At 37.9% G+C, this 16081-nt stretch overlaps 1 protein-coding gene across 4 annotated transcripts in view; it reads right to left on the reverse strand.

Moving 5' to 3' along the window:
* Positions 1–5403: 5403 nt before the first annotated feature.
* st18 (ST18 C2H2C-type zinc finger transcription factor) overlaps positions 5404–16081 on the reverse strand; it is a 53139-nt gene continuing 42461 nt past the window's right edge. For 3 of the 4 annotated variants that reach the window (XM_047369055.1, XM_047369058.1, XM_047369057.1), the window contains 11 exons: positions 15729–15974; positions 13580–13692; positions 12926–12988; positions 12595–12663; positions 12266–12328; positions 11636–11716; positions 10106–10327; positions 8023–8111; positions 7839–7942; positions 7591–7737; positions 5404–7469 (listed from right to left, as the gene is read on the reverse strand). In XM_047369055.1, coding sequence (XP_047225011.1) covers positions 7329–7469; positions 7591–7737; positions 7839–7942; positions 8023–8111; positions 10106–10327; positions 11636–11716; positions 12266–12328; positions 12595–12663; positions 12926–12988; positions 13580–13692; positions 15729–15974 — 1338 coding nt within the window. In that variant the 3' untranslated portion in view covers positions 5404–7328. The remainder of the gene's footprint in view (positions 7470–7590; positions 7738–7838; positions 7943–8022; positions 8112–10105; positions 10328–11635; positions 11717–12265; positions 12329–12594; positions 12664–12925; positions 12989–13579; positions 13693–15728; positions 15975–16081) is intronic. The other variant, XM_047369056.1, reaches the window with a different exon arrangement.

Here is a 16081-nt window from a genome sequence, read left to right on the forward strand (position 1 = left end):
ATGTATTTGGTGATGTCAGAATCATGCTGTGGAGATGCTTTTGTGCCTAAAATGTCACTATGTTTTTCTTATCGTGGCACGTTTAACTGTTGTGTTTTTAAATGTTCGTACCCGTTGCACTTTTTTTTACACTTTGTCACCTTACACTAAAAACTTCGTTGTATTTTAGTAGGATTTATATTTATTAGAAATGTGACGGTCTTATGGAGGATTCTAACTGTGAAGCGAAAGGCAAGTCATGGTTTTTAACATTTTTAAACAAAAAAAGAATCGTGTGGACTTTTCTTCTCTCTCTCTCTCTCCCTGACTGTAGAATCTTGTTTTGCTGCTAACTGCTGCATCAAATCCTTTGGGGGAAAATTTACCCATTCTTTTTTGCAATATTCCTCAAGCTCAGCCAGATTGGATGGAGAACAGCAGGTTTCATGTCTTGTGACTAATTCTAAGTTGGAATTAGGTCTTGAGTTTGACTTGGCCATATGTTTTGATTCCTCTGGCTGTAATTTTAGGGTCGTTGTCCTGCTGGAAGGTGAACCTCATTCCCAGTCTCATTTTTTGCAGCCTATAACAGGTTTTCTTTAAGTATTGCTTAAAATTTCATCTCCATTCATTCTCCTATTAACTGATCAGCTTTCCTGTCCCTCCAGAAGAAAACCATGCCCACAGCATGATGCTGCACCCACCATGTTCCCCTGTGGGGGTGCAGTTGTCAGGGTTGAGGGTCAGTGTTAGCTTACTTCTACACATAGTCTTTTACATGTCGGTCACAAATGTTAGTTTTGGTTTTATTTGACATTTGTTTCCTCAGGTTTAATGTGTCCTTTGCTTGTGATAGTTTGTGAAAGGACTTCTTATGGCTTTCTTTCAACAATAGCATTATTCTTGCCCCTCTTCCTTAATGGTCAGATTTGTTAAATGCATGTCAAATATCTGTCCTGTCAACAGGTTCTCTAAGATTTCTACAGCTCCTCCAGAGACAACATAGCCCTCTTGGCTGCATCCCTGATTAATAAGTTCCTTGCCTGGCCTTTCAGCTTAGGCGAAGACCCATGTCTTGGTAGGTTTCCAGTTGAGCTATACTCTCAGTGCTCTGTGAGATTATCAGTACTTGGGATCCTGTTTTATAACCTAACACTGCTTTAAACTCCACACAATTTTCCCTCTGACCTGTTCTGTTGTATTTTATTTGTTAGTATCATATTAAAGGGGGCTGAATATGTCTTGTTTGTTGTTCTGTTGGAAGGTAAATCCTCCGCCCCAGTCTTTTGCAGCCTCAAACAGGTTTTCTTCCAGAATTGCCTGACATTTAACTCTACCCATCTTTCCATCAAGTCTTATCATTTTTCCTTCCCTGCTGATAAAAAGCATGCCCACAGTATGATGCTGCCACCACAAAATGCAATTGGAAATAGATGGCATATTTGAAATTTGTGTCATTTTCCTTCTTTACAATTATCTGCTTGCTTGTGTTGATCTATCTCGTAAAATCCATATAAAAATGAAGCTAGTTGTTATTTGACTAAATGCAAAAACATTCATTGGGTATGAATACTTTAGCAAGTATTGTAAGTGTTGAAAAATATATCCATTAATGCAACCTCTTTGTTACATCCCTGTTTTATCTCCCATGAACACAGGAGGTTGTAAATTTCCACACTTCCTCCAAAGGGGCTGCATGGTGGTGCAGTTGGTAGCACTGTTGCCTTGCAGCAAGAAGGTCCTGGGTTCAATTCCCAGCCTGGGGTCTTTCTGCATGGAGCTTGCATGTTCTCCCCATGCATGCATGGGTTCTCACCAGGTACTCCAGCTTCCTCCCACAGTCCAAAGACATGCCTGTTAGGTTAATTGATCGTTCTAAATTGCCCTTAGGTGTATGAATGAGTGTGTGCATGGTTGTTTGTGTGTTGCCCTGCAATGGACTGGCAACCTGTCCAGGGTGTACCCTGCCTCTTGCCCGTAGACTGCTGGAGATAGGCACCAGCTCCCCCATGACCCACTATGTAATAAGTGGTAGAAAATGACTGACTGACTTCCTCCAAAGTTTCTGTTCACATGTACACTACGCAGCAGGAGCTTTCCCACTGAAGATGTGTCCTCACATCTGGTAATGCTCCAGTGTGGGGTCTGTTTAGAGTACATGAGGGGAAGGATATGATACAAATCTACACTGTGAAAAACCTTGTTTTTGTTGTGCACCGCACACAAGTATCTGATGAAGCCCTCCTTAACCATCACTGTTTCTGTCCTTATATCAGCGAGAAACAGATCTGGGCCATCTGATAAGCCTGTTCATTATTCAGCCCTTCGACAAGAGACTTTAAAAATAAAAAGGTTGTAGAAAGTTTTGTGCACCTTCTAACCTCACACAGTTCACATAATGAGAGGCCTAAATTTAGCTGTGGAGGAGTGGGAATAGATGATCAAATGGCTTAATGTGAAGGAAGTTGTGGTCATTACGTGTGCTTTGGCTCTGAACTGGTCAGCTTAGACTAAACATAATTTTTACTCTGGAGTTTCTTGTGTGTGAGGCAGCATGTGACCTTTTCATTGTATTAGTATCTTTGAAAGACTTCTCTTGTGTGTAAAGAAATTAGTAACTGAACTACGCTTTTTTCTACATCTCTTTCAGATATTTGTTTTATATTTACACAAACAGCTGTTTTTCCGTGAGTAGTTTTCTTCCTGTAAAACAAACAAATTTATTTACTTCCTCCCCCGGTGGTTTAATTGCAAAGCAGAGGTGCTGAGATCCACTTGCGTGATCCAAAACTATTAATTCAAAATACACCGCGACGCACATTTGAGTGTCTCTCATAACTGAATAGCTGCTCATCCAGGATCATTAGTAATGTCACTCACTGCCACTCTCAGAGACCCAGAATCGAACAAAATCAACACCTCCATACAAAACGGTTTGTTTTTAGCGTTATAATTAGAGTCTCATGAGAGCTGAAGTGAGGGATGGAGAGAGGAGATTAGAGATACAGTGGCCCGCACATTGACACCTCTTTTAAATCACACTCACTCTAACCTAATAAAACTAACCAATATTTATATCATAATGAATGTACAGTTAGATTGACCAAAAGAAAAAAAAGTAGCAGGGTCCAACAAATTACAATATTTAAAGGTTATTGCCACAGTCTCGATGATGTGGGAGCTGGGCCACTGCATTTAGTCTTCTCCAGCACATCACAAAGATTGAAAATCTAGCTGAAGTTCTGCAGTCAATCCATGTGTGAGTCCTTAAGAGTCTTCTATGGCATTTTAAAGAGGATGCAACAGGTTGGTATTAACAAAAGCTACTTACATTACATTGTAGTACTCTCAGATTACTTCCAGTGGGTACCCTTTATCCTTTCTGGTTTTTATGCTTAGATTAGATTAAATACAAAAGTGTGAATGTAGCCATCAAGCTTCAAGCACTCTGCCATTAGCCCCACTCTGCTGCAGCAAAAAGCACAGAAGGAGTATTACAGGAAGAGTAACTGATGTGACGTACCAGGAAATGGCTTTGTGCAGCATGTGTCTTATTTATAAATCTTCCAACACGCATCTATCTTTGATTTCTGCTCATTTGTGTGCTTCCTCCAGTGATATGACTCAACGTATAAACATTTAAGAACAAACGTTGACTGACATTCTGGTTTACATATTTTTGTCATAAATTTCCCCTGGGTTTGAGGCTGCCAATCAGGTTGTGGCCTAACATAATCTGGCTTTTCCTAACAATAACTGAGAGCCAGCTTTTGTCCCCACAAGGTAACTGATGTTTGAGTTTAGTCAGGGCTCAGATCTTTTTGTGTGCAAAGATTTCTGATTGGTGATAATTGTTTTATTTTCAATTCAAAAATGTAAAACAATTTGGAAGGAACAAATGTTTAAAAAAAGTCATCTTTAACTATATGTATTCAGTCAATTAGTTCATCTTCTATTCTGTTAACTACTTGGCAGTAAACACTTGTCATATTTAATGCTCAATTGTTTTACATTTTGTCACATTACCATTACAAAATTGACTTCATTTTGGTTTTAAACATTTTGATTTTACGTGATACACCATCACAATTTCTTTAAGAATAAACACAAATCTGAAAAGTTGGGTTGCGCATGTATTCAGCCGTGTTTACTCTGATAAACCTAAATAAAATCCAGTACAAACAACTGCCTTCCACCATCATCATCTTGGTAAACAGAGTCTACCCATGAGTAATTTAGTCTCAGGATAAATCCAGCTGCTCTATAAAAGCCTCAGCATTGAGTTATAAAACAGTAGCGAGCAAACAGCATTATGAAGACCAAGGAACACGACAGGACAGGATTTAGGCTGTAGACAAGTTGTCTGGTTAGGTTATAGAACAATAACCAAAGCTTTGAACATATCACAGACATGACCGTCCACATAAGCAGCCAGGCTGAGCAGGGAGAGCTTTAATCCCAGCAGTAGCCAAGAGACACATGGGAACACTGGGGGAGCAGCACAGTTGAAAAGCTCAGGTGGGAGTATCTGCTGGCAGGTGTTGACAAGTGTCAGTCACGCACTTTTGTGATATTTGTGGAAAAGAGACAAGTATACAGCCATTGTTTAAAGAAAGCTTAAAGAAGTCTCATTTGCAGCTTGCCACAAGTCATGTAGGGGGCACAGCAAACATGGGTTGGATGAGCTCAGGATTGAGCTATTTCGTCAACATATTTATCTGAAACATCTTGTTGTTTGATGCACTTTGTTTTTAGTTTAGTAAAACATAAATCAGGGACATTTCCGTTGACACATAAATGTTAAAAATCTGCTAATTTTCCCTTTGTTTCCCAACTACTATCTCTATCAAGGAACCTGCAGCACATAATTTATGTTTAATGGTCAAGAGTTATTTTACTTGTAATATTTTAATTAAAACAAAGATTACACAAATAGTCCTAGGAAAGAAAACTAGAATCAAATATACATGTAAAAAAATGTAAATAGGTAGAAGGCACTGAAAACCTAATTTGGTCATTTCAAGAGGATAGGATATACTGTATTTTCTACACCACTAAGCTGACATGCTGTTGAAAAGGTAAATAAGAAAAATAAGTTATTAATAAGTAACAAAATGACAGTTTAGTTGGGTCTGTTTTTTTACTCGTTGGTTGTATAAAATAAACCGATTTGGTCTCAAACAGTGATCTTAATTAGCATCTCAGGAACTCCTTGGACATCCTGTTTTGTCATAAATGTTGCCACAAAAGCTGTTGAACGAGAGCTGTCAGCATCACACTCCCCTGACCCAACTCCCTGCTCTGAATGTAATATGTCAGACTTACCACTAGGTGCCAGTGTTACCCCATGCAAATGTAGCCCATCGGCCTTCACTGTTCCTGTTTGATTAACGGAGCACAAAAAAGCATTTAAAAAACCACAAAACCGTTTGAAAAGTTTATTTCTACCATACACAAACTGTACAACACAGCGCATATCTGTTTATTATGAAATAGTCAAAGTATCAGGAAGTTTCCATTTTACAAACTACCCCAACTAAAAAAAAAAAAAAAATTACATTTTAATGTAAAAGAAAAGAAATACAGTACAATTTCATACTAATATCGTTCCACAAAAAGAGCATTTTCACATTACAAAACATCAAATACTAACAGGGAGAAGAAAAAAATATATTATTCACAAAACTTCCTGAGCAAACAACGCGTGGTTTAGGAATTAACAATAACTTATAAAGGATTAAGTTTGAGAAACATAATTGGGTTTTTAAACATTAAAATTTCTGAGTATTTGGATAAAATAGGGTCTCAATTTTCTGCAGTTTGGCTCCTTTGCTGTTACAATGTTTAATTCTAAAACCTTCAAGGCTACATTGGGTTAAAAATTAAATACATATTGCTCAAATGAATATTATGAATTTCCAACCCTGGGATTAAACCTATTTCAAACTGAAGGACTGAAATGTCTGGTTATGTAAAGTAAATACAATGACCCCTTTCCTTGTACTTGTTGAACTAATGGAAACGCTCTAAATATTTATACGAAAGTGCAATTGATTCAAAGGAACAACTGATTGCCCTTTAACTACTGTTTATCTGTGATGAGCGACTGAAACTGAACTGCCAGTTGCTTTCAAACAGCTGTCATTCAAATCTACCAAGAGGATATTTAAACTTCGATAGCTGTTGAAATGCTTATATATGTGAGGAGTAAAGAGTAAAACAGAAGCAGATTTTATCTTGTGTCCCCTATCCATACTATAAAAAAAAAAAAAAAAAAAAACTAATTTCAGTCTCAGTAATATTTTAAGAACCTGACTCAAGAGATTACAGCTACTGAAACACCGGTATTCAAACAGTCATCAGGAACTTGTCCTCCTATGAAAATAATTGTACTGTAGAATAAATTAGACACCATCCACGTAATACTGTCCTACCACAAAACATAGTACTTGTATATTTTCATGGATTCATATACATTTAGGCACATACTATATGCACACTTCACGGTGTGTGCACAGAAGGCAGTTTAATATCTATAATTCTGTTTGAAAAAAAAAGAAAGACATTGTGACAAAGTGAATATTTGATTTTTTTTTTCTTTTAAGTTGCGCTCCTTTTGTGGCATAAACTCACATTCGCTTCCCTAAATGATGCTGCATTCTCACTCCTTCACCTTGAGTATAAAAAGGTACAGTACTCTTGCATTGCATTTATTTTCATTATTATCATCATTTTTTTAAATCTCACTTTGTCTAATACATTCAGTTCCCAATAACAAAAGTGAAAGCAATGCCTAAAACTGGTGATACTTAGTTTTGGTAGCTTTTTTTTCTTTGAAGGGAGATTAAACTCAAGAACTAAGAAGAAGAGTAATAATAGACTAGCTTTTTCAACACTAGATGGCGAAAGTATGCCATTAAAAACTGGAATGTGCTTCTGTGAAATTTACAATGTGCAGAAAAACCAACAGATTTCTCAAATAGTAAGCATTTACAGTTCAAGAAATAAATAAAATCTGAGGAAATAAATACACTGAGGAAGGAATATAATAATAAATAGCAATAATATAAGAATGACATGAACACGTACAGATTAAAATCAAGCAAACCATAGAAAATAATTAAGTGCAAGAAGAGGGTAAAAATAAATAATAATAAAAAAGAAATCTCACCAGGATAAATGTAGAAACAGTAAGAGCATTACAAATCTGGCTGGTAATTTTCTCAGTGCAGCTTGTTTAACAAGGAATTGCCGAACACATTTCCGAGTTGAGCCAGCACTCTTTAGTGAAATATAGCTATCTAGTGCCATTATCCCAAGTCAAAGGGACCTCTTGGTAGCTCTGCAGCTTAAACATGGATGCTCTTAATAGCCTGTTTGATATTATCCAAGAGGGCCTTGCACTCCGGGGAGTATTCATGCTCCGAGTTGTTGTACATATCCGTTAATGTGTTCACATAGGCTTCAAAATTATGCTCGCTGATGGGTCCCTGCAACAAAAACATGTTTGACCATTAGTAAAAACAGCAGAGTAAAAAATGGCAGTTTGAAGGAAACTAGTTTTCATTGACAGGTTCGACAGATGCAGCCTGTGGTCAAGGCTTACTTTACCATTTGAGGCAGCTGAATATCTGTCAGGCTGTTAATGAGAGCTTGGCTGAGGCGAGCTAGCTCCTTCAAAAGGCTATTATTGTGCTGTTCGATCATCTTGTTTTCCTCCTCAATTGTCTTCAGGTTACATTCCATTGACGAGATCTGCTTTCGGTTTCAAAAACGAGGAGAGGTTAATCAAATAAAGCGAGCAACAATTACCCAAAACTGTCGCTTTTAAGCACACGTTTGTGGGAGTAAATACTTACCTGTGTTTGGAGTTGCATCATGTCTTCTTCTATTTTCATATTGGAGTTGTTCAGCTCCTTGATTTCATGGTCCAGATGGTGAATGTCTTCTTTGTTTTCAACACCTGCATTACAGAGAGTTACCTTCGTTATTCAAGTGACAATCGATTGATAATTTTTCACATTCAGTTTTGCATTAACTCACCACTACTAGTTTTCAGTTTGATAGTCATCATCTCCTCCTCTGAATACTTTTTCTTGATGCTCTGTGCGTTCAACGGGCACCCTGACAAGCTAGTTAACCACAAAAGACAAGTTTAAGTTTGTAGAATATCACCAAAATTTACAAGTTATACTAACCGATGACCAGCCAGTCAGAAATTTAAGTCCAATCTTTTTTCTGATCAATGAACTCAACATATGTAAGCACTACTATGTTGCACTGACAACATTCGGTCTCGATGCTTTTATTGAGTAAGGAACACTCAAAGTTAGATATTTTCTGTATCACTTAGTTGTTACAAAATGAACAGATGTAAAAAGTCGGGCTGCACTGATTACAACTAACCCTCCCTTTTCTTTCTTTCCATCACTGCTATATCTCCAGTGTTTTCCATGTGCTTTAGCATTTCAACCACAAAAAATATACATATCTGTGAATCATATTGCAAACATTGTTATTGCAGTGATGATCCAATTCGATGTATTGTGGAGCTTTACTGGAAAGCTCTTTAAAAGGAAACTGCATTTGTTCAAGCTGTGAAGGAGATAGACAGAGCGCGAGACTTTCAGCAGACAAAAGGACGGTTAATTTAAGTACTACAAAGTTGCTCTGTTTTACACTTTTGAGCTATCAGCCTCTGTATTGTGTAACATCCTATATGTGGAGATGTTGGCAGCCTTTGGGAAAACTTATAATAAAAGCCCATTTATGCTCAACAAATATCCAGACGACTACAGATGGAGTTTTTCGTTAATTTAGTGCATCTTTCAGTCATCAGGGACCTTGCTGATGCGTAGCCGAATGCAACAAACGGTAACTGTGGAGGCAGAGTGGTGCAGTATAGCTTAAATGCCATCAGTGAAAGAAATGAAGAAGACCATGGTGAAATAGTGGAACTTCTCCATCCTCATGCTGCACGGACCACCACTGTTTACAGTAATCCTTTTTATGTCGCTTTCTGAGGCTGAACATTATCAAGATTTATTTCACTGTCCCCATGTTTTCTATTGTCTGAAACTTTCCTCTGAATTTTTGAGCAAGTGGCAACGTTGCCTAACAGCCATAGCAACTTAAAACGCACTGAAAGCACAAGGGCAGTGACACTTAGCAATGTTTTCCCTGTGCCTCAGTGTGACAGTGTGGTGTGGCACAGGATAGAAAGGACTTAGCATGGGTGGTGAGGACAGCACAGGGGATTGTGGGATATCATCTACCGGATCTTGACTCGATTTATGCTGCTCGAGTCCAGAAAAGGGCCAGACACATTGCTGCAGACCACACCCACCCCGGAAATGCACTTTGTCCCACTTCCATCAGAAACAATTTAGGAACATGACATAAAAAACAAATAGACTCAGAAATAGTTTCTTTCCAAAAGCAGTTAAGGCAGGTGTTCCCCTGCAGACAGACAGTAAACATCCCTGCTGACAATCAAACAAACCTCCAGACATCTCAGTTTCAACACAAGCTGCACTTCATGTAAATACTAAAGACTACACACCACATTCCATGTACATATGTTCTCTTTTTCCATAAGTGTTTTCAAATTTTACAAGTGTTTTTAAATTTTGCTAATATTTTTAATTTATGTCTGTGCAATACATGTGTGTCTTTGGAGCCTCAGCAAAATCTTATTATGGTGACATAATGACAATAAAGAATCTTGAATCTAGAAACAGGCTGACCTATTTAGGTGCGCAAAAGGAGCATCAATGGGCCTTCAAGGTAAAATATCTATACTCTCCAGGGAATACACATGTGGAGACTGCTGTTTTCGAAAAGCTAATCACATTAATCGCTAATTATGGTATGATGTGGCCATGCAGCAAGGCTAGAAAAAATATTTTGATTGCTGTTCCTATACCTTTATATATTATAGTTCATAAAGATACATCAAAATTGGCCAAAAATGTTATTAGTCAAAGATTTACAACAACTGGAGGCTGGGAATTGGCCACAGAATTCGGATTGATGCACCTGTACTGAAGGTATCATCATACATTAAGATGCAACATTGCAGCCATCAGTTTTGCTCAGATAGGAAATGGTATACTGGTGACCTTACCTTCGGTGAGTGGCAAATACATTATTAGCATGTCCGAGGCCGTTGCAGCCAGGCAGGGGACAATGGGGCAGTTCTTGCTTGTTGCTCTTCCAGGCAAAGGGCAGACCGTCGATGGATGACTCTTTCTGTCTTTTAGCAGCAAGCGGACAACTGCCTGCACTGCGGTGGGATGTGTATTTCCCCGATATATGGCCCTGTCCATCACATCCAATCACGGGACACCTACAGGTCAAGAGAGGAGTATGCTGAAAAGCTGCTCACACTACTGAAAAATCTAACAAACTTGCATTTAGCAACAGTTTTGTGCTGCCAAAAAACAAAAGCACAAAACAGCTTTACTGTTAAACTACAAAAAAAAAACAGTATTAAAAAAATCACTTTCAATAACTAGACCGGACGATTTTTTAACCATTACCTTGATTAATCCATCCAAATGCTGATTAAAAATAAAGTCAAAAAACTCGAGATGGACTCAAATAATCACATTAGCTGTAATTTGTTAATCCACTAAAACTTAGGTTGGAATTAGCGCTCTGCTCGGGTTAGTGTGTACATTTTGTGGTGAGTAATATTTGTGTTTGGGGAAAAAAAAAAAAAAAACATCAGCAAAACTCATGCTGAATGTCATTAAGAGTTTGTCAGTTGCAATTCCAGGCCTGTTTTCTGCAGGTCAGTAATGGAGTGACATGAATTACAGATAATTGTCATGTTCCCCCCTCATGTGAAAGAATGTAATTTGGAGGTGGCTAACCCATTCCCTTATTGATAAAGGTGAAAGGTCGCCTGAGATGATCCAAATGGCACGCATGTTGTGGAGTGCTGCCTGCAAAAAGCCTGTTTCAGCATTTTGTCACTACACAGCACGGCCACACTTATAGAACAAAACAACATCAGTCCCCATTACTTACATCCACCACAGGTAGGTAGCTTGATGCAAGGCACCCAGACAATGGATGCATGCCATATGGCTCACTATTTACAATAATCTAGGGACATTTGTTACCCTCCCCCCTTTCTCTCTCTTTCTCTCCTAGTGAGATCTACTCCAGTATAATTCCTAAGCTCATGGCCTTGCATTAGTAATTAAAAAGTAAAAATCAGGGTCCAGATGTATAAGTAAACAGGGGCTCATATATCTGACTTTGGATTTAAACAATTATATTGCTCTTTTTTCCAATAACAATTTCAGTGATTAGAGCAAATGAGTGTCATGCCTTTATCAGTTAGACATTTTCTTAATGTAATATAATTATAAAGAAAGCACTCTGCGAAAAGTGATAAGCCAGATATCCCATTCAGAAAATAGGACCAACACAAAACCCTAGGGAAGATAAAATCCTACAAAAACATGCTGCTAATCCCTCCAGAAAATAATTCACTAATGTTGGGGACAACCGAAGTATGATTTCCTTTGTTTAACTCCATGGCCTGCAGGTATATAACGCACAAAAGAGTGATGCCAGTTTCGCTCTGTTGTCTTGTTTTATACTGACATGACGGCAGGATGAGGACGTTAGAAAAAAATCTTACTTCAGCTCCTGCTCATCTTTTTCATCCTTATTTGGTGTGAGCTTCAAACCTCCTTTTCTGGCACGTGGGCACCCTGACAAGCTGAAAACAGTTGGAGAAGGTGAAATAACACCAAGCTACAAAAAAGTTCTGCTACAAATCAAAAACGGACAGAATGCATGAAATTAGGATAGATAGATAGATAGATAGATAGATAGATAGATAGATAGATAGATAGATAGATAGATAGATAGATAGATAGATAGATAGATAGATAGATAGATAGATAGATAGATAGATAGATAGATAGATAGATAGATAGATAGATAGATAGATAGATAGATAGATAGATAGATAGATAGATAGATAGATAGATAGATAGATAGATAGATAGATAGATAGATAGATAGATAGATAGATAGATAGATAGATAGATAGATAGATAGATAGATAGATAGATAGATAGATAGATAGATAGATAGATAGATAGATAGATAATTTAATATTTAAAAACAAGAATTCAAAAAGTGCAGCATGTTTGCTGTATAAAGTGCGACTTTCACCATCTGTTTGAATGTTATGATTCTGACAAATATATTTCTTGCTCAGTAGTGATGATGTTTTTTTTTTTCTCTCTCTCTCTCTCCTTACCTTCTGTGCGAAGCATAGTTCCCAGTCACATGTCCAGATCCATCACAGCCAGGTGTTGGGCACCTGCAGGTTGAGAGACACAGACACCAGGTGCTTTTTACAACATAAAGTGGATCCATGCTAATATGCAGGAAAACAGCACAAATAGCTAAACGAGTTCATGTTGAGGACATGGAAATCTTGCATAGTGTGTAATGGGAATGAAAGGGATAAACAGATCGGATAGGGGGGAAAGAAGAGGAGCACAGAGGGGAAGCGAGAACAAGCTGCGTAGTTTCATGTGAAAAATCCTTTCACAAATGAAAAATAACTGTTTTTAAAACACATACTTTAGTTCCTGAGAGTTGGCTGCCATCAGTGATTTGAGAGTTTTGTCAGCCAGGGGACATCCAGACACACTGGAGAGGATAAAGAGCTAAGAGTCACTTTAATTCATGCTTTGATCACTGTGGGATTAAATCATCCCAATACATAGATAATACAATGTTATTTGAATATACAACTTCCTCCTCAGGAAAATAAAGCCTTTTCATGAAACTGTCATTTCACTTTATGAACTGTACAAGCTACAGTTTGTCATGAGTTTTAACAATAAGCACTGTTTCCCTTGTCTGAATAACGTTGAGCTGCTGCTAATGAGACTGTAATTAATTGAGGTACCTCCGATGCGATGCATAATTCCCCGTCACATGGCCACTGCCGTCACAGCCTGGGGTCGGACAGCTGCACGGGGAACACAAAGCATTTAATACACAGATTACTCCACTTCCCACAGACTTTGCCAAGCTGCGACTGAATCTTTTATTTGACACTGAAAGCCTTTTCATTGACGTTAAAGAGAAACAAGAGTTAGTACAGCGAGAAGTTTAGTTGGTGTTTGTGATTACAGTGCATAGGATTCAGTGTGATAACGTCTCTGAGTGTCATTCAGGAACTCTCAGGGCAAGTGGTCTGTGCAAAAACTACAGGGTCCTACTTCTCTGGTGGGAAGACCCAGTAGAGTAGAGCATGCACTCTAACTACGAGAGTCAAGAGTTGTGCGAAGCTTTTATGGGACATACAGGGAGAAAACTCACTTTCAAACAGACACAATTCTTCTCCACATGAACCTGCAAACATATCAGTTACAGTCACATGTGACACAGTGAGTTTCATTTGACCCACTTAAATCAATCTGCTCTAGGGTTCGGAGTTACACTTTTTTTTACCATTAATACTGACCATCTGCCGACTAAAAGAGAAGATCAGCTTACACATATCTGACTGAATAAAGATGCTGCAAGATGTTTCAGCATTTAACCCTGCATAGCCTACCTCAAAAGCTCCTTCTTTGAATCTCGTAACAGCAGCTTGGCTTTGGGGCTTAACATACTGCCGTCCCCTGGATAGTGCTGGTCCTCCAAGGACACCTGATCATAATCCTCCTGCTGGGAAAGACAAAACAACAGCATTGTTAAAGACTCTCTCTTTACTGACCTAAAAGTGAATAATTAAGAAAATCCCAGTGTTATACTCTTAAAACATTTGCTAAAGGTCAGAGTGCAGCACAAAGAGATTAGGCCTGAGGACACTCAGGATGTAAACCATACACCCATTTAAAGTAATCCAAAAGTGTTTATAACGCAAAGCCATGAGGTATGGATGTATGTACTTAAAATCCGATACCTCACACCAACAACAAATACATCTTGTCTTCGAAACAAAAGAAGCCATATTATGGTTCAATTAGAATGTTCAAACATTCCTATCATTTTTAAAAGGTATAAACTTAGGTATTCCTACTCTACTAAAATTGAACTTGGAAAGAAAATGGAAACTAAGAAAGTCCTACTTCATTAAAGGTATTTCTCTTATTATTATTTCTGTTTTTGTGAAATAAATAACAATTTAAGTCATTTCTTTTTATATTGCTAAAGCAGATATGCATTTTATATAAAGATAGCAGTTAAACTCTCACTATCTCATCAAGTCTGTAACATAAACTGTAACATAAGGCATGTTAGTAACATCCAGACAGATCAAAACAAATGTGTGGACAGATTTACTTATTTTACTTACATAGAAAAAATCTCAAGTAAAGGTTTGGTTGTTTATCAAAGTTTCTAAATACGTTTTTAAAGGAAATTGTTTAAGAAATCTATTAAATGTATAACTAAATTAAAATATTAAACACAACATTTAAAAAAGCTCTGTATGAATATTCACAAAACTGTGTTACCAAAGCTTTAAACTGTTTTGACTTTAAATGTTTAGAATGTTTGTTTGCACTTTTTACATTAAAAACATTTTGTATTTGGACCATCTGGGCTCTAAATCGTAAAATGTTTAGACTGACAGGCAAACCATTGAATTAATACCTGTTCTTAATTCCTCTGATTGAATAAAAGCTGTAAGACAATATTCATGTTATTTCAGCCTCATAAATTGTCAGTCAGTCAGTCATTTTCTACCGCTTATTCCATAGTGGGTCGCAGGGGAGCTGGTGCCTATCTCCAGCAGTCTATGGGCAAGAGGCAGGATACACCCTGGACAGGTCACCAGTCCATCGCAGGGCAACACACAAACAACCATGCACACACTCATTCATACCCCTAAGGGCAATTTATAGTGACCAATTAACCTAACAGGCATGTCTTTGGACTGTGGGAGGAAGCCAGAGTACCCAGTGAGAACCCACACATGCACAGGGAGAACATGCAAACTCCATGCAGAAAGACCCCTGGTTGGGAATTGAACCCAGGACCTTCTTGCTGCAAGGCAACAGTGCTACCAACTGCACCACCATGCAGCCCAATATATAATTTGGTAACACTGCTGCTTATAGTTAAATTTAACTGCCATTACAAATGATGAATTTGAACTAAAACAATATGTATCTAATAGGTAAATGAAGCTGTTTAATTTCACTGTGTTTGATAGAAAAATAAATTTAAACTCTTTGAGAAATGTTAGGCCGGTAAAGCTAATTGAGTATGAAACAAATGTGTTAGATCTGTACTTAATAACTCAAGTACAACTTTATTTTGCTTTTGATGGAAATGTTTAGAATTTTTTATTTGCAGCAAAGTGAAAAATGAAAAAAAAAATTTTTTATTTTGATTAACAATGATTTACCATAAAACAGAAAACAAACTTTGTACGTAGAAAATGTTAAATGGACTGAACTTATATAGCGCTTTTCCAGTCATACACACCACTCAAAGCACTTTACACTAGAGCCACTTTCACCCAATCACACACCGATACGCAGATCGGTAGGCAACTTGAGGTCAAGTGTCTTGCCCAGGGGCACATTGACATATGGCAGGAGGAAGCTGGAATCAAACCCACAACCTTCTGATTGCAAGACAACTACTCTTCCTACTGAGCCACAGTCACATTCCCTTCCTGGTATATTTAAACTTTAGGTCTAAACAGTTTCACTTTAATCTGTGCATGTTTTTCAGTCACAAGCAGCTTTTACCTCTTTGTCCTGTAGAACATGTGCTTTGCTGAAGTTGGCAGGGATGGAGTTCTCCCAGGTTTCTCGGTCGCACAGTGGCTGGTAGAAGGTGGGGTTGATGAGCAAACTCCCGCCTTTCGCCATGACGGACTCGGGAGGAGGCAGCAATTCATCCAAAGGTGTCTTGGCCTGAGCTTTTCCGTTCTCCTTGCACTTTTTCATGCTCAGGTCCAAGGTCCCGTTTTCATCCACCTCAATGAGCATATCCTAACAAAATAAGAAACAAATAATCCAACATATTAAAGTTCACACATGTGACAACATGCTGGTACTTTTGTTTGTGCTGCTTGTATTAAAATTTTGGGGAAAAAGAA

This window comes from Girardinichthys multiradiatus, chromosome 6 (genome assembly GCF_021462225.1).
Source record: "Girardinichthys multiradiatus isolate DD_20200921_A chromosome 6, DD_fGirMul_XY1, whole genome shotgun sequence".
NCBI classification, from domain to species: domain Eukaryota; kingdom Metazoa; phylum Chordata; class Actinopteri; order Cyprinodontiformes; family Goodeidae; genus Girardinichthys; species Girardinichthys multiradiatus.